Genomic DNA, 20,076 nt, shown 5'->3' with positions numbered 1-20,076 from the left:
ACTACACAGTTACATGTTGTTAGTTCTGTCATGTACCCTTCCATACTTTTGTCAACTACACAGTCATATGTTGTTAGTTCTGTCATGTAGCCTTCCATACTTTTGTCAACTACACAGTTACATGTTGTTAGTTCTGTCATGTCGCCTTCCATACTTTTGTCAACTACACAGTTACATGTTGTTAGTTCTGTCATGTCGCCTTCCATACTTTTGTCAACTACACAGTTACATGTTGTTAGTTCTGTCATGTAGTCTTCCATACTTTTGTCAACTACACAGTTACATGTTGTTAGTTCTGTCATGTAGCCTTCCATACTTTTGTCAACTACACAGTTACATGTTGTTAGTTCTGTCATGTCGCCTTCCATACTTTTGTCAACTACACAGTTACATGTTGTTAGTTCTGTCATGTCGCCTTCCATACTTTTGTCAACTACACAGTTACATGTTGTTAGTTCTGTCATGTCGCGTTCCATACTTTTGTCAACTACACAGTTACATGTTGTTAGTTCTGTCATGTAGTCTTCCATACTTTTGTCAACTACACAGTTACATGTTGTTAGTTCTGTCATGTCGCCTTCCATGCTTTTGTCAACTACACAGTTACATGTTTTTAGTTCTGTCATGTAGCCTTCCATACTTTTGTCAACTACACAGTTACATGTTGTTAGTTCTGTCATGTCGCCTTCCATAATTTTTACAATTACGTAAGTCACTTGTTGGTTCGTTTCGTCATGTAGCTTTCCATGCCTATTTTAATAAATTATTTTTTGGTTAGTTCTATCATACATCCTTCCATAATTTTTACAATTACATAAGTCATTTGTTGGTTCGTTCCGTCAAGTATCCTTCAATACTTTTTCCAACAACACAAGTTACTTGTTGGCTAGTTCTGTCATATAGCCTTTAACATATCACTATAACATTTGAGTTAACTGTGTTTTTTGTTTGTCTGGAATTAAGTACAAAGCTATACAAAGTGCCATCTGTGTTCTACCCAACACGGGTATCGAAACCCGGTTTGTAGCGGTATGAGTCCGCAGACATACCACTGTGCCACTAGAGTGTAATTTAGTTAACTGAAAAACATTATTTAATCTTTATTTAAAATTACAATATCAGCTCTCAGTGGAGTTCTCATCGCATGTGCTGTACTGAAAACATTCGTTTAGTGTTATATAGTTTTTACATCACTTCCATTCTGCTTATAAGTTAACATTCCTTTTATTCCTTTATAGTTTAGATATATAACAGAAATGTGAAGATTTATAATTTTGAGAGTGTGTATTCTCGTCATACCAACAACAGCAAGTGTGTCTGTTGGATTTATATCATCAAAATAACGTTTGTCAGTGCTATAGAAGTTATACATAAAAAGTTAAACCAAATGTAAACAAGTTTACATCTATTTAGACAATTGTATTGTCGATTACTGTTGTTTAAGAATTTCATGTATATATATCAGGTGGATATTATTTGTGAAAAACTACATATAACCATAAAATACGTAGAAACCAATGCATGTAATGAACTCATCCCATCCAAATACGTTCTATATCTGATATAGAATATCATTACACAACACATATTATGATATCAGAATGCTGTTGTGACTAGTACGAAAGACTTGTACAGGCTGGTGAGAAACACATTCCGTGCAGAGTACAAGACATTCGAAATAAATAAGTTACGAAATATATCTCTTTTGGATGCCTGTAAGGTAAGTGTAACTTCCGATGGAGTTCAAAGTCATGTGTGTTTGTTTATAGGCGTGGTTCCAAGTCGGTTCCCATTGCTCCAACGAAAGACTGCAAAGGAAAATCGAAGTGGTAGTTATCTAGAAAAGTGAGTGGCAATCAGCCTATCGGGCAGGTAATCCTCGAGGGAAAGAACGACAACAAATTACCTGTCTCGTCTTGGTAATTCCACCACTTCGCCGAAAACAGATGAACTCACACGCATGACGTAATGTAATTGGGACTGCTTTAAATTAACGGCTTTATTCTTCTGTAAAAGTTTCGTTAGGTGGAAGCTATCATTTCTTGTTAGAAGTAGACAAGAATAACCAATAAGATTTTATTTAGAAAACATGACTGTGAGTATTCTAACGCAAGGTGACGTTGTAAGATTACTGACGTTATTTTTAAAGGAAACTGCGAGGTCAAATGTAGCGCAAAAAGTGTAGAAATTTATTTAAAGTATAGTTATTAATGTGTCGTAATATGATACTATTTTTACTGTATTAAAATCAATAGTTGTGTCAGCCAGAGAGAATCCTCGTTAATGGATATATCAAATTTTAACAAAACAGCCATATTTTTAAGTACGTAGTTCTCTGAAAGGGAAGTGTGATATTGTTCTTTAAAACAAAAACAACTGTAAATCGATTTTTCTTCATTCTCTTAGGTGAATTAGTGGAATAAATACATCTCATATTGTTACGTCACTCTACAAAATAAGACTTACCATTGACTTGTTTTAGCTCCCATCTCCAACCGTTACATATTACAACTACAAATAGCCTAAATCTGAGTTAAATGATAATTTGAACTCAGAAGTTAATTAAATGTTGATATGTATTAAGTTTATGATATTTACCAACAAGATTGATACACACTATTTCCTTTCTTAATTCAAATATGTTTTAATATACAAACAACAACACAATTTACAATAACGGTTATTACAAATAGTGACTTCTATGCAAAAGTTTTATAAATTTACAAATATTGAGCCTTCTATATTTTCTAACTGGATATCTTATCGAGGGCTCACTATGAGCGAATTACTTTTGTATTGATATAGGTACAATTCGCTAGCTGGCTCTGTTTTCTTTTCTTTTTTCCATCGATAAAGTTATATAATGTCCAATGTGAATGCACTAAAGTTAAATGGTTTGTAATGTTCTATATCTATAAATGTTGTCAATATATCTCAAGTTCCTGATTAATAAGCGTTAATCACAGTTATATCTTCCAAGTTTTATAGCATACCAACTATAGCAAACCGATAATATATATTGTCTCTCGACATGTCGCGTTGGTTACATTTATAGGCGTAGGAGAGTTTTTAGAAACGTCAGCCAGCACAACAGTACTGGCGATAAACTGATGTTTACGTACACATGTATATTGTTTATTTTTACACCCAAGAATCTTCTATAACTTTAATGAACAGAAGAGAATTTCACAATACAGATTTAAAAGTGTAAATTATGTACATTTTTAAATTTAAATTTAACTTCAACAAACACTGATATCAGAATAGATACATAACAGTAAATCCTTCAAATGAGCTATATTAAAATCTTCGACTTCCTTCTCCAACTTTATCACATGCCGGGATTACTTACTGGAAATACACAGTGAATTACAGCATCGAGTTGCTGCCTAACAAGAAGGAGGTTATTGTTTATCGTTAATCACACAAAGGGCTGTCTATGCTCCGCCCACCGAGAGTATTCAAACTCGGTTTCTAACGATACGAGTCCGCGGCCACACCACTGGATCATTAGGGGTGAGCCACCCGGAAGCACAGCAGAATGTCTGTGGACTTACAACACCAGAAACCGGGTTTTAATATTGTTGGTTGTCAGAGCTTTGTGTCTAATTACACACCAATAGAAGAATGAATATAATAACAAATATTAAGTAGTACTTTTATAATTAATAACCTAAGAATGTTTTTGATAATTACTAGAAACATAACTCACTTCTGCAACAACCAAAGTGGAACAATACTAACTAATGAAAACAAAGAAATTTAAATATCTTCAATAAATAACACGATATGACCGAAATCTTAAGTTTTATTAATTCTTAAACTCAAATATTAGTATAGAAACAATGATAAATAACTAGTTTTTGTCCTTATTAAGAGGCGTTATTAATCCAACAACTACGCCATCCTAGTTTGTTACTTAACTCAGTTAAACTGGCCAAGACTATTTCTGCATTTAACAGTCTTAAACACTGTGTGACTATTAGGTTATTTCATCATCTTACATCACTGTTTTAACACTGGGAAATTATTAAATTATTTTAGTATCTTCACTGTTTTAACTGTCTTTCTTCCACAAATACAGATATCAAACCAGCAAAGGTCTTCGTTTACACCCATGTAAATAACGAATTATTTATCTACTTATGTTTAAGTGTCTGTAGCTAAGAAAGCTTCGATGGTTTGTTTAATTTCATTAACACACTGTTATCGTTAAATGAAATTTTTATTTTAGAAAAAAAAAATTGTTCTGGAACACAATTTTAACCACATGAGAAAAACAAAACTGTCAAAATCGCAGCAGTCAAATAGTTTGTGAAGTGAGGTCACAAATCATTCAGCCATGACCTGTTTAAAAAAAAAAGGAAAGCCTTCATCTCTGAAATTTCAATGAAGATTATCGTATAAGTTTTGTGATGGTAATGTGTATATAGTTTTGTGACTATCCGTTTTATCTTTCATCAGTCCCACATATAAAGTCAGTCCGTGCTTATCGATCCTTTGTAAGCATTAACATGTTGTGTGTTAACCATCTGTCTCTCCTTTTCTTCTTTCATATATACAGTATAAGCATTATCCGAATAGAATATTCGGCATCCTGGAAGTTAAAGTGGGTTTTTCTCGAGGTACTCTCGTTTTCCTCCCACATCAAAATTCTGGGTATTAGATCCATAGATCCCCACCCGTTCGGTTGTGTTATTTTCCAGTCGCGAATCATATTAGATTTTTCTCAGTTTTGTTTGCCAGACTTAGACATCGCGATGAGCTATACAATCTAATTATCAGTTGTTGTTTTTCTCGTAAAGCTGTTCTCAAATAATCCTTCATTCGTGTGAGGTGAAGAAAAATGTATTTCTGAGCTCCCTGGTTACATTTGATTCTAAACTTTGAGCTAAACCGAATTACTAACATAATTTTTTGGTTTGGCTGATCCTGTAAACTGGCTCTTAAACTTCATCAGTTGGTGGAAAAGTAAGTAACAACTCTTCACAAACGACACACCATTTTGTAAGAAGGAAGAGTTCATTTTTCTCAATGGAAGCTGAAGAATTCGTACAGCAGAGCTTATAGAATAGCAAATTGTTCTAAAATACACGTCAAACAAATCAAGACCAACAACTTCAGAATAACTGGTTTGATTATGAAAGAGAATCTTTCAGCCCCCCCCTAAATAATTAGAAGCAGTAAAACTGAATATACTTCGTAAGACCGTTAACAGTAATTTGCGATTGACAAATACTGAAAATTTTCAAGTCATGCATCCGTTTTCTTAATAAAAAGATGGTAAAACCATAACAGTTTCTTTCAAGTATATATTTGTAAAATTCTTCGATACAACTGCAATGAATGTTTGTGCCTGTAGTCTGTCTAAACGTATGTGTGGAAGTCTGCAGAAGAGAAGGAAGGAAAATGCTAAAAAGACTGTCTCCCCCCCCCAAATCACGTAATTTCAAGGGAACATTTTGCAGGACTATTAATAAAACAAAATTTTATGGTCAGAGGAAAATTTGAACTTCAGTTTTAGTTCTTCACTTCAAACTTATTCACCATCCCAGAAAATGTCAATTCGTTTAAAATTATAACAATAGTTATTCGTGTCAGGCTTAATAAGGAATTTTAATTAGATAGCTTTATATTAATTTATCTTTATTGTTCTATTAATCTACTTCATTAATTAGTAAAATGAAAGCATGTTTTTTACAGCTATAGTTTTTTACTCTAGCCAGAGGTATTATGATCTTAGAGTACAGACATATGGAAAATTGGCTCCAACAATTTTGTTTGTTTGTTTTTTTGGACATGTTTACTGACTAAAAAAGAAAACATTTCACGCACTGCGAAACGTGATTTGAAATGGTAAGATGTCTGAAGTCTGTCAGCACATCACGATCTTAACGACCAAGCATAAGAGCATGAAAATCTACAAATGTTATGTAGAGGTATTAAGAAACATCTACCTTGATTAATATTGTACAGCAAGCCGAGTAAAATATTATGCCTGTAGCTGCTTTCAAAGTGTTCTTGTTTGCTTATACCACTGCTGACTATCGTGATGCTTCAATCTTCCCTACCTAATCGCAGGTGAAATCATTTGTATCTCAGTTGAAAGCTAAACATAAAAAAGGTAGTAGCAGAAGCATAAACGGTTGGCAATTGCTTAATTAATGATGTTAAGAATTTGGCTTTATTGATATAGAAACTGAATTTACTTCCAGCTGGTAAATCTTAATTAATATGGAGACTCAAGAATGCTGTATTTCACTTAAACATTTATCAATTAACAAATGAAAACTTGTGCCAGAAATATATCTTCAAAACCACCGTCTTTGGGATTTCCGAATTAACCTTGCTTTTAATATTCCTGAAAAACTGTTTGTACATATCAGATTTATCGACAAAAACTTAAAAAAAAGTTACCGTTGTTCAAATTTGAACATCAAAATTTCATGGCTTATTTTCTTTTTGACCTCAACCTTCTACTGAGTTGGTTTCATAATCATAACTTTGTCAACATCATAGTCTGTAGAGATTTACTCTATCGAATGATCCACTTTTCAACATGATCACTTGTAAGGATTTTCTCTATCTGGTTATCCACTTCTCCAACATATTTTCATGTATGTATTTTCACCATTAACTACTAGGGCAGCACTTTCTGTATTTATTCAGCTTCATCACCACACCACACATTGACACTAAAATAATGTACATATTTTTCTTTTTATGGTAACTTCAAATCCTGTGCTCCTTATGAAACACGAAAATGTACATTTTCCTGTTTTTAAAAGATACTATTTTGTTTTTTTGTCTATATTTATTACTGAAATAATGGTATAAAAATTGTATATATATATTTGTTTGTGTTTCTCTATTCCAAACATAAGTTTCTTCAAGTAAATAAAGCAAGAGCTCATGAAATTTTAGTATTGTTTCCAGTGAATCCATAATATTCTTACAGTAGGTGTTTTTCAAGTGTTCCTGAATGAAGTCATCTAAACCATCAAAGTATTTATATTTTGATTCAGAATGGTCGATCATGGGGCTTATTTTTCTCACATTTTCTCTGTATAATATACAATAAGCTCGTGTAAGACCTTCGATTTTCAACTTTGACCAAAGTAAATTCATCTTTAAAAAGCATGTGAGGCTTAAGACAGGCTGCTTCGTGAGGCGCCTACACATATGTATAAATAGGTTCGGATGCCTTTAGAAAGGTACTTTATGGAGGCCGTTATTCCAAAATTGACGTTGAAAAAAATCGGCGAAAACCATCCCATACTACTGCAAACAATAAAATATTCGTATAAAGTTTGTATCAATAGAGGCATTATACATATGAATAATTCATTCGTCATCTATACTTATGATTTATTACTATTCTGTCAGGTTTCATTCACGTTATCTTTTGCAGCGAACCCAGATGCTCCAAATATTGGTTGTTGTGCTTTCCTGTTTTCTACTGTATATCGTCACTCAATAATCAGAGTAACCATTGGCAGTATCTTTAGTTTAATCTTATCCCACTTCCTTGCTTATAACTCATATATCACATGTTTCAACGTTTTTATTTCGTTTTGCAAATACAGCTGGTTAATACGTTGAAAATCCATATCTTTCATTCATTCCGTTAAAACTATATTGACTAGATTTCTTTCATTCAGTTGTGTAACCACCGAATATCATGCTGTGGTATTATACTTGCCGAATATCATACTAAGATACAGTTAGAACACTCAGTATGGTTTAAGGCAAAATTGCGTAAAACATAGTGTGTAAGTAACAACTGTAATGAATATATGTGATTCATATGTGTTATGATATATATATTCGTGTCTGCAGTTTGTTTTTAATAATCAAACGTCTGGTAGCTGAACTGTGTGGTAAACTATAATATATAGCTTTACTTTAATACTGTAGAACATCATCAGTAGAAACCATCACAATAAATTATTTGTTATAAATCAAGCTCTGGTCTAAGTGTTTCTTAATTTTAACAGTTTTTTTTATAATCTTTCTTTCTGAATATTTGAAAATCGTTTTTGCTTTCAGTTCATCTTCTCTGTTTTTCAGTTTATGTTAGGGTTGGCGTAACCTGTTGTTTAGCGCACTTTGGAACTGTGAATATGTCACAAACATGACTGGGCAAATCTTACTATTTGCTAAGACATGAACAGGCCAAGAGTTCGCAATGAGTGAAGTTTCTTTAGTCTACTCTATGAATTCAAAATTAAAGACGGCTAGCGCAAATAGGTTTAGCCTAGTTTTGCTCAAATATCCAAACAAATAAAATAACTTATGTAGGTGGCGTAATCTTCCTTATTGTTGAAACCTCGTACATTAATATGTAAGTATATAGAGTGGCCCGTAAGTCCCTGCCCATCCATATATCTATGTGTCCAGTGTATCTGTATGGTGTCCCTCATTCTCGCTGCGCTCATGTACCTACGTACGTATCACAATACGCTCTTCAAGTGTAAATGGGCTTACATCGCCATATTTCTCTAAAAAAAAAGAAACAAATTTATAATACATGCGTTATTCAATAAATCCCAATAACATATGGATAGGTAGGGACTTACGGGCCACCCTGTACTGGTGTCCAATTTTTAATAATGCAAGTTTATTGTTATTTATTACAGGTAATAGGGTTTGTTACTTTATAAACGAAACAGAACTAAATTTATTTTACTTAACTATTCAGTATTAATATTCTCTCTGTATATATATTTTTCAAAGTTTCATTGTTTTTTTTATTATTTATGATGCACTTATTTTAATTAACTCAGTTTCAGAAAAAAATAGAAGTTTAATAAAGAAAGTTGAAATCTCGTTAATGTTTCTTAATCTGAAATGGGTGCAAAATACCAAATGTTGGTCTACGGCATTTTTTTTCCAGGTTATTGTTACAAACCTTGCTAAATTAACTTATGCTTCAGTTCCAATACACAAATGGTTTTCTATTTTATAGCAAAGCGACCTCCTGTGGAAGAAACTGCAAACTTTCTGCAGACTCTTCTAGCAAATCACGGGCCAAATTACCTTGAGAAACTGTTTGGAGCCAAGGCACGAGATGCACTTGAACCACTTGGAGGAATTCAGAAAGTTGCTATTGCCTTGTCAGGTAAAATCCATTAGCATGTTTAAAGTGTTTTACTTGGCTTAACAAAATATAAAGAAAAATTATAGAATTATAAAAATCAGTCCTGTATCCGAGACTTTCCATATTTATTTATTTAGAATGTCAATTTAACTAATTTAATTTACGTCTGTTTGCTACGCCTACGTTCATACCTTTGACCTACTAAGGTGACCTTATAGAATAAGAAAAACCAAATCTAGAAACGAACTGTTTTTTACTTAAATAATTGTTTTGGATAAAAAGGACAACAGAATTTTTGTCTCCTTACAATCTGGCCTAGTGGCTATGGCGCTCGACTCGCACTCTGATAGTCGCGAGTTCGAATTTCTGTCACCGGACGTACTTGCCTATTCAGTCATGGGAAGGTTATAATGTGACGGTCAATTTCACAATTCGTTGGTAAAATAGTAATCCAAAAGTTGGCGGTGGATGGTGTTGGTTAGCTGCCTTCCTTCTTGTCTTACACTGCTAAATTAGAGACGGCTAACATAGACAACCCTCGTGGGAAAAATTCAAAACAAATCGTATATATGTGAAAACGGCTGGTACGGACAGATATAGCTCTATGTAAAGGAGCGAACAACGTTTCGACCTACTTCGGTCACCGTCAGGTTCACAAAAAAAAAGAGAGGTATTTTGTTACTAGTTTTTGCCAAATGTTGGTTATTTTTCTGCTAATGTCAGGAATATATGGTATGCAGCAGTATATGGTTTCGTGATTTTTTAACTCATGGGGTATATTTACTTTTATTAGTTGATTTTGCTTTTTGTCTAAGTGTGTGCGTATAAAATTCCCGTTAATACCAAATTTATTCAAAAAACATGCACAAAACTAAGGTCCATACTATGTAAAACCTACACTGACAAACACAACACCAACATTATTTATAAAATACAATGTGATAACTGCCACGACTTCTATATTGGAGAAACAAGTAAAAAAATGGAAGCCAGATTCAAAGAACACAAAAAGTCACCTTTACATGTTTTCGAACACTGCAATTCGAATAAACACAACTTAACCAAAGAAAACACCCAAATACTAAATAAAGAAACAAACATAAACAAACTCAAAATTAAAGAATCCTTACTTATACAACAACTCAAGCCCAAAATAAACCAATACAAAGGAACACCTTTATACCTATATTAATAAACACATCCAACATCTAAGCACGCCCTCTACATTCCTACACTCAATCACACAACCCCCTTCAAACATGTGGTCAGCTATCGATCAGTTACCTCTTTCTTTCTTTGTGAACCTGACGATGACCGAGAAAGGTCGAAACATTGTTCACTCCTCTACTAGTGCTTTCTCTATCCACACCAGTCGTTTTTACATGTATATATTTTCTCTACAAGTGGGTTTTCTCGTCATCACGGATCAAAACAAATCAAACTGTACAACTTTACCATGAGATTTCCGTTATGATGTACCTTCGTGTCTGTTATTTACATAAAGTTAACAAAGACAAAGAGCCTGTTTTTTATATCATTAAAAATACTTGACTCTTTCTGTTCCTGGCCCGGCATGGCCAGGTGAGTTAAGGCGTTCGACTCGTAATCTGAGGAGCGCGGGTTCGAGTCCCGCTAGCACCAAACATGCTCGCCCTTTCAGCCGTGGGGGCATTATAATGTGACGGTCAAAAAAGTAGCCACATATTTGGCGGTGGGTGGTGATAACTAGCTGCCTTCCCTCTAGTCTTACACTGCTAAATTATGGACGGCTATTGCTGATAGCCCTCGAGTAGTTTTGCACGAAATTCAAAAACAAATAAACAAACTTTCTGTTCCCCAAATATAAACTCTTAAAAACGCCAGTATGTTCCACAAATCTGGCTCATTTTTTAGTAATAAGAAGAACTGATGAATGCAACAGAGTTGCACAATATGTCAAGGAAATATTTTTTCTCTTCTTTACGTTATGCTTTCTAATCAGGTATACAAAAAGAATATTACTCTGTTTTTTTATTTCTTATATTTTGGTTCATGTGAAAATCTTTCTATATGAGTCGTAAGTTTTGTCATAAGTCTCAGAGTTTTTGAAAAATATAAATACCTCTGTAAAGAGGCATATATTGAAAATATACTATTCTAGAATATAACTTGAGATACTCTTTTCGATTTTTTAGATAAATTGTTATGTTGCTAAAATCCCCTGGTAGTACAGGGGTAAGTCTAGGTATTTACAACGCTAAAATCAGGGGTTCGATTCCCCTCGGTGGGCTGAGCAGATAGCCCAATGTGGCTTTGCTATAAGAAAACACACAAACACAAACATGTTGCTAAAGTTTGACAAACTTATTAAAGGAAGTAATTACGGAAACTATGGATGAAATTGGTATAAAATGCGAATTTTATGAGATTGCTTTCTTTCTAGTGGGTGAAAATTACTTGCGCTACAATATCATCTAATATTGATATCAACCTATCAGACAATGCCGTATCAACATAACTTTTATTAAAATACGAGATGCCATACCATTTCCAGCAGCAAGATGGTAGATTCATTCAAAGTTCGAAAGATGGAAAAGTCACATGGGTTTAGAACATTTATATTTCACAAGGAGCCATATGAAAATTCTGAAAGGGATGCGTGAAACTAGCGCTATTAATAATAGGAGTGGTTGAAGTAGAAAATTCAAACTCTTCAAAAAGTCATATCAAGTTGTATGCTCTTTACAACAGAACGTTGCTTCTAGAACAGTAAGATGCAAATTAGTAGAATTAGACTTAGTAGATGTATGGCTGCTCCAAAACCACTACTTGGGAGAGATAACCAAATCACTATACTAAGATGGGTACCATGCTTCTAAAAGTTCAGCAAGGCTGGGAATGGTCTTTACAAACAAAATCCAAATTCAATTGTTCGGTAATAATCAAAAATAGATTGTTTTATAACAGAGAGGATAATAGTAGCATGGTCAATGTGCATCTACAATGAAGCTTCTTAACAAAGCAGTACGAATGTGGGTGGCATCTCACCCAGTGGTGTTGGAGATGTATACATGATTGATGAACACTTACTACTCATAAATGCAAGCAAAATCTTATCCATCTTTTCATACCTGCAGATATAATGTTTATTTTCCAAGCAGTACATTGACTCCTAATATGGTGAAACACCACCTGGTGGTGCAAAAGACCAATAGAATACTCTAAACTAGGACACTCATATTTGACTGGAGATGGAGGAACTAATGTATTGACTAATTCTAACAGACAATTCAGTTGCAGTTCTCCAATGTTAATGACTTTGGAAGGTGTGTATCACCCATACGTTTGTGTAATTATTTCCATTATTGTAGATATAATTGTATAAGTGTAAAAACAGTCATCTTAATAAATGAAGCTATAATTATTATTGTTATAAAATCAGCTTAGTTCTAAATCGAAGTAAAACGTTAGAAGGTTTAATTAGTTTGAGACTATTTACTTATATATCTCTAGAAAGCGAAACCCTTGAAGACTTTGGAAAAGCCTTGCACCTGATGAGGACGGACCTTGACCATCTGAGGAATGTCTTCATGGCTGTTGAAACTGATGACATGGGCATGCTTAAATCCCTGGGCATCCGCGACTCTGAACTCGCTGACGTGAAGTTTTTCCTCGACAAGCTGGTCAGCACTGGTTTCATGGAGTAACCGTTAGCTCTGCATGCGCTTTCGTCAAATTATTGTTGTAACTTGTCCTCCTGCGCTGTCATGTCAATACATTTTCATATTCACATACGTTATGTAGCAGTGTTGTCCTAGACACCTTAACAATATGTTATATTGGTGCAATTTAGAACTTCTTTATGTGCATATTTTTTGTAGTTGTACAGAAATATTTGCACTAGAAAATATGCAGACATAGATACAAGTATACATGTATTTATAATTGTACTTTGTAATTTACTCAAGTCAGTTTACACTACTTAATTTTGAGAAGAAGAAAAATCTTTTCTTTACGCTTTGAGAAGATTCAAAACAAAAACTACTAGGACTAAATTTCTTTGTTTTTTGTGTATATTTAGGAAGTTAATTACACGTTTTCTCAAAACAAAGAAATGAGAAAAAATCAGACTTTTTTTTCCCTCTAAGACCTTTACAAAAAGTTTTCCCTAAGTAAAATAAGAATATCAGATCTGAAGTAAAATAAACATAATACACGAGGTAGAAGCACAGAAGCAACCATGGACCTAGTTCTTAGAATTTTCTCTTTTACTTGTTACATAGCAACAGGAAGAATATTTCTTTATTATTCTGTGCATAATTTATAGCATAAACAACAATACTGCAGACACGGCACAACGCAGGAGGACTTGATTATTGTGTTCATTAATAATTACATATAACTGTTTAATTACTAAATGATATTCTGGAAGATCAAACACCCGCTTAAGCATAAAAATAAAGGTACCAGCTAAAGGGCTTAGTTTGATCATAGTGCAATTGCACATGTTTTCCTTAACATTTAGTATTTTATGTAGCTTTTGGACAGCTGAACCTGTATGCGTTCTCTTTTGGCTGATGTAAGTTTTGTTAATGTGCATGTGCGTTACATGACTCCGAATTAAATTTTAAAACCAGTTAAATGTTTGTCTGCTTATTATTACATACTGCTATCCTGAAATATTTCAGAGTTTCAGTTTCTCGTTTCAAAGTAACAGAAAGAGAGTAGAATTTTTTTTACTAAGGTAATTACGTTCATTGTTTTAAGAAAACAGGACTCGAACTAACTAATTTTTTCTGCTTATTTTCAAACTAAAGAACAGAGGATATTATTACACAATTATAATTTTAAATGTCAAACATTCTTCATGTTCAATTTCATTATCACTAGATCTTGGGCCCAGCATGGCTTGGCACTCGACTCGTAATCCGAGGGTCGCGGATTCAAAAATGTTCGCCCATTTAATGGTTATAATGTGATGGTTAATCCCACTGTTCGTTGGTAAAAGAGAAGCCCAAGAGTTGGCGGTGGGTGGTGATGACTAGCTGCCTTTCCTTTAGTCTTACACGGCTAATTTAGAGATGGCTAGCGCAGATAGCTCTCCTGAAGCTATGCGTGAAATTCAAAAACAAACAAACTAGATTTTGGTCTTATTCTTACTGCGGAGGATTATTAAATGCGTTTTCGACTACACTAAGGCAAATTAATACTCTAAATTGTCCCTTTTAAAATAGTGCCGTTATAATGCGATATACTTATTTTGTCAAATATTATAATTGTCCTGGATTTTTTTAAGGTTAGTAAATATGTAATTGTATCCTGATAATTATCCTCTTACATCATCAGGATTAATGCAAAGTAAGAAGAAAAGTCTGAGAATATTTTTTTTGATACACGAGGAACATTTTATTTATCGATTACAATGTATGAGAACACTGTTCTTTTATTTTTTATAATTATATCAGAGGTTCTTAGCTGACGATGCTAAAATTAGTAAGGTTATGACTTAATAGATTATATAGGTTTCGACATATTGAATTTAATAAATTATCTTCAACTTTTTGATAAGTTTAAGAAAGTCTTGTCGTTCCCCGCTGGTACAACGATAAGTCTATGGATTTACAACGCTGAAATCAGGGGTTCGATTCTCCACAGTGGATTCAACAGATAGCCCAAGGTGGCTTTGGTATAAGAAAACACATACACACAGTGTTGTTTGTTCATTCTGGTTCCTTGATGGTGGGCGAGACCAACTATTCTACTGACTGGTAGCATAGGACCGTTGGTTATCAGACGCTAGACACTTGTGGCGAAAAAGTTCTACTTCCGTTGTATATTCGTTTTCAGGACATGATCAAAATATATTATCATATACATATATAAAGTGTAACTCAACATTTGAAGACCCATTTCTCAAAACTCTTTCAAAAACTAGATCAATATAAAAATATGCACTCGGAATCACTTCATTCTATCAGTGTAAGTAAGTTAAAACGCGGAAATTAAACTAGTACGTATAATTTAGAATTTATTAAAAACAATAAATTATAAACGGCCAGTCTTTGTACGTTTCCAACTTTTTCTAGTAGATAATTAGATTTTAACATTCTGAACTATGGCACTCATAATGATATAATTATGGATAACTAAATAAACTTACTTATTTTTGGAAGCATTGATTTTATACGTTTCATAGTTTTCAGGCATCATAGCCTTCAGTTCAAAAAACCATTTCGTCAAAATTTTTTGTATTCCTCTTACCTGTAAATAATTATTTCAGTGTAACGTATGAGAAACATTGAACAATTAAGCAATTTCACGAGTAATAAAGTTATTTATTAACAACTCTGGTTTATAAAAGTAATTATATAAATTTTGACAGCAAAAAGAAAATCAAACGTTTCAAAAGACGACGGCTTTCTTCATCAAGAGAAACATGTTGTTGTTTTTTATATAACTGCACATAGATCTAATGGTTCATTTAAAAGCCTAGTATCGAGAATCGTTAAAACAAAGCAATCAGATCGCAGGGTGAAAGTTAATGAAATATGGTATGGGAAAATTCTGGGGTTAATCGTACTTTATAATTTTTCAGACCTCATACTGTATCAGACCAACGTTCCAAATCTCATGTTGCCCTTGGTAGTATCTCTCCTGCTCTATCAGGTGGTCAAGTTTGTGCACGATTTGTCTGACACTAAACTGCCCATTATAACGATCTTTTTCGAAAGATGTCGAGGTCAAATTTAGACCACAAATTCTAAAGAATTTCCTACAGAACCAGGATTGTAGGCGGACATAGTTTTTCAACGCAGGTCAAAGACATAAAAGTTCATTGAAGAGCATAAAAGGTCAAATAAAATTACTGTGATTTAAATTTATTTGACTATGCTTCTACTGAAAAAATAAAACACGAAAAAAGTGGACTTTGTGATGCTCTGAAAATTACCAAACTTTAAACTTTTGTCATTTACAAGCCTTTTTTTTATTTACTGTTAACAGTAACAAGAGGTAGGCCTAGTTCTATTACAATGGATTTTTGGATATGAGGGCTCTTTTTTTTCACCATAGCATCTTGTTGTATGAATATTTCTATTTGCGAGTTGCTGTGACATATTTATCCAGTCATAATTCTATCTGAAGCAGCATTGTACTGCTGAATGGTCAGGAATTCACTGTGAACAAACATATGCAGTTGCTAAAAAAGGTCGCAAGTGGAATCACGGCTTGTATTTGATGGCATTGTATTTGCATTAACAAATTATTGAAACAAAATTTAATTAATCGTCCTATAAAAACATCATTGGCTATAACGTGAATAATAACGCTACAGTGAACTTAATTTGAAACTATTGATTTCTTTCAAAATTATGAATGAAACCAACAATATGTTTTTCGTAATAAACTGCCCATAAAAGATAAACTCAATTATTGATATAATTTTTTTGACGAAACGTCAGCGATAGTTATCTGTGTAAATCATATACTTGCATTCTCTGTCCCGAACTTTACTAGCAAATTTCTCGATCAAACACTACAAATCTCATATCGTTAGAAAGGCCTTTTTCAGAGGAATTCGGTTTGTATATTGGTTTTTCCGTTAAGAATCACCTTACCTGTTTTTGCTCACTCAAACGTTTTAATACAACGATGACACAATATCGTTGTCTCCATATGACGACTTTTACTGTTTTATTTAAAAAATAATTTCATACAAACAACATTTAACCCGCATGTAATTGCCTAAAAAAATTAACATGACATTCAGTATAATTGTTATGAGCTTTCTTGACTTATTTAGTCTAAAATACGTACGCCCAGTTCGTTTGAAAACATATGTTTATCTTTTGTTGAACACGAATACAGACATTTCTGCATAATCAGCTAAGTTCATCTTCATTGCCGCTTTATCTTTACCTAAGTTTGCAATAACTTCCCTTTGTTTTGTTTTATGGACTGATATAATTACCTTTTTGCTACTTTTTTTTCTTTGCTATGGGTTTTATTCTTCGTTTTTGTGGGTTTCTTTGTTTCAACTTGTAAAAACGTGCCATGAACTGAACGCTTATAACTGTTTCCTACTCCGTCCATTATTATAAATAGCATTACTATAGTTTATTCTTTATTTTACGTGTAGCTTTATTAAAGTTGCGTCTACGTGAGTTTCTTGTCTGACCGCTTACATTTATCAGTTTAATACGTAATGCCTTCAAGAAGACGTAGCTTAATGGAAATGAATAAAATAAAGATAATTTAAGTGAGGAATATGAAAACTAACGCAAATATTTTGCGAATAGCGGCTAGTTCGTAGATATTATAACTACACCTTTAAAGAATATAAAAGGTGACACTGTTTGTTTAAGATCAAGGCCGCATTGGATTATCTACTGCGTCCACAGCGGAGATTCAAACCCCGGATTTTAGCTTTGTAAGTCTATAAACTTACGGCTGTCCCACTGGGACACATGAGAAGTTATGAAATACTGTTTACCACAAAGTTAACATTTCTTTATTTGGACAAAACAAGGCATTAGATCACCAGATATCATAGTTAGGTCTAAGTTACGTATGGTACAATGTAATATGTACAACATTTCAAAATGTATCCTACCCATCTTTTGAATTTCGTAGACACAGATCAATCAAATGTAAAGTGGATATCGTAATACTGAACAGGCCTACGTTGCCCAAGATGATTGATCAAATGTCAAGAAATAACATAATGTTGGACTGATCAAACGTAAAGGAAGTATTTAATGTTGTACTAGCCTACAATCAACTGATGATTACTTACACTTCAAGAAAATAACATGACGTTAAACTATTCGAATGTTACAGAGAAGAAGACAAAAGGAAACGAAATATTGATCAATTTTCAAGGAAATGAGAAAAATAATAACAAAATAGAAACACACGATCTATGATACATAAACACTTGTTACTCCACTTATTAAACGTCCCCCGCTGGTACAGCAATGAATTTACGGACTTACAACGCTAAAATTAGGGGTTCGATTCCCCTCGGTAGACTCAGAAGATAGCCCCATGTGGTTTTGCTATAAGAAAACACACAGACACACATCAATTATTAAAGAATTTTGGAATCTTTGTTTCTGGTAATATATTTTAAAAACTTGTATTACATTTCAGAAGGCATCAGCGTTTTTATTGTAAAACTTAAATATTATGAACATGATTATGAGTCAGTAAGACCAAACTAACTGGCCCACATGGCCAGGTGGTTAAAGCACTCGACTCGTTATCTGAGGGTCTCGGGTTTGAATCCCCGTAACACAAAACATGCTCGTCCTTTCAGCCGTTGGAGCGTTATAATGTACGATCAATCCCACTATTTGTTGGTAAAAGAGTAATGATAAAAAATAAGCACATCACACAGAAAAGAACCAAACATCTACCCATAAATTAATGAGGCCAATTCCAGAAAGCACCAAATCACTAGATTAGCACCTTCACTACAAATGATACTTTCAGCCACAATCCTAATAATGTCGCTGGAGATTTAGATTGGTACCAAGTCTGTATAAATCAACAACAGAAAAATATATCTTCATACTTTTAAAAATAAAGTTACTGAAAATATTTACAAGTATATATTAAAAATTACCATAGACATCATAAAACACTTTAATGAAAATAACTACAAAGAAAACTTTAGTACATCACAACTAGAAAACTCTATGAAACCACCACCAACCTTGTTCTTGAAATCCACACAACTAGAAAACTGTATGAAACCACCACCAACCTTGTTCTTGAAATCCACACAACTAGAAAACTGTATGAAACCACCACCAACCTTGTTCTTGAAATCCACACAACTAGAAAACTATATGAAACAACCATCAACCTTGCTCTTGAAATCCACACGTTTTACCAACTCAAGTTCCCTCGATGGGTCGGAGTTAAGTTTTAGAAATAACAACGCTAAAATCCGGGGTTCGATTCCTCATGACAGAAGCCAATGCAGTTTTTTTATAAAAAATGACAACAATGACTGTGGTACAACATTCAATGGTTGTAAAGATACATACGAGTAGTCATGTTTTCGCAATAATACACACCGAAAAACATAAATTGATGTAACGTTCAAAATAAACGACTAAAAAACATAATCTTAAAATCCTAGTTGCTAATTTAGAAAATTATACCAATGTATCCATCTTGCTTATTTCTCTGTGGCTCGGAGGTAAGATTGCAAATATATATAACGCTAAATTTCGTGGACAAAGCTAAGATATTCCGTTGTGCTGTACTGAGCAAAATCACAAATATTAAACAAACAACACCAGACTATCTTAGCCAGTTTGTCAAAACAGCTGGAATGCAAAGATTATGGTATTACATTTGCCACCTATATATACAACAGTTGTAAAAAACAATACAAACATGAAACTGGGTCAGCCAATGAACACGAGAGAAATTTCAGTTTTCGTATCTTTCACTTTACAGTACTTACTTTCATGCTTAGTAATGCGAAGGATATCTGCTCATACCTGTCGCTATGTTTAAAATAATACCCTACTGAAAGACAACTAGCCAACAGTGCATACATGAGACTCTCATGTTTCTTTTCTATAAATAATATAAACACACATACGGTCCCCAAAGTGCAGAGCACGTAACTTTTTTCGGAAACGAGACGCAAACTCGAACTATCAGATTCACAGTCCAAGCGCTCTAATCACTAGGCCATGACTGATTGGCTGATTTATTTATTACGTAAAGGTTGCTTTTAGTTGACATCAGACTTTGTTTACTTTCGCTGTAATAAATAAATCTGTTGTAAATTTTCGAAAGCCCACTGCTGTGCACGTAAAGTGCTTTGGTGCAATACTGAATAGGCCTGGCATGGCCAAGCGCGTAAGGCGTGCGACTCGTAATCCGAGGGTCGCGGGTTCGTGCCCGCGTCGCGCTAAACATGCTCGCCCTCCCAGCCGTGGGGGTGTATAATGTTACGGTCAATCCCACTATTCGTT

General features: G+C 33.8%; 1 protein-coding gene across 1 annotated transcript in view; it reads left to right on the top strand.

Annotated features, from left to right (window-relative positions):
- The window catches only part of LOC143226080 (prohormone-4-like), a 68,751-nt gene extending 55,030 nt beyond the window's left edge, over positions 1–13,721 (top strand). The window contains exons 3-4 of the mRNA XM_076456547.1: positions 8,969–9,121; positions 12,593–13,721. Coding sequence (XP_076312662.1) covers positions 8,969–9,121; positions 12,593–12,786 — 347 coding nt within the window. The 3' untranslated portion in view covers positions 12,787–13,721. The remainder of the gene's footprint in view (positions 1–8,968; positions 9,122–12,592) is intronic.
- Positions 13,722–20,076: the final 6,355 nt, after the last annotated feature.

The sequence above is a fragment of the Tachypleus tridentatus genome, chromosome 9, assembly GCF_004210375.1.
Source record: "Tachypleus tridentatus isolate NWPU-2018 chromosome 9, ASM421037v1, whole genome shotgun sequence".
Lineage (NCBI taxonomy): Eukaryota > Metazoa > Arthropoda > Merostomata > Xiphosura > Limulidae > Tachypleus > Tachypleus tridentatus.
This window is presented reverse-complemented; position numbering and strand designations above follow the sequence as displayed.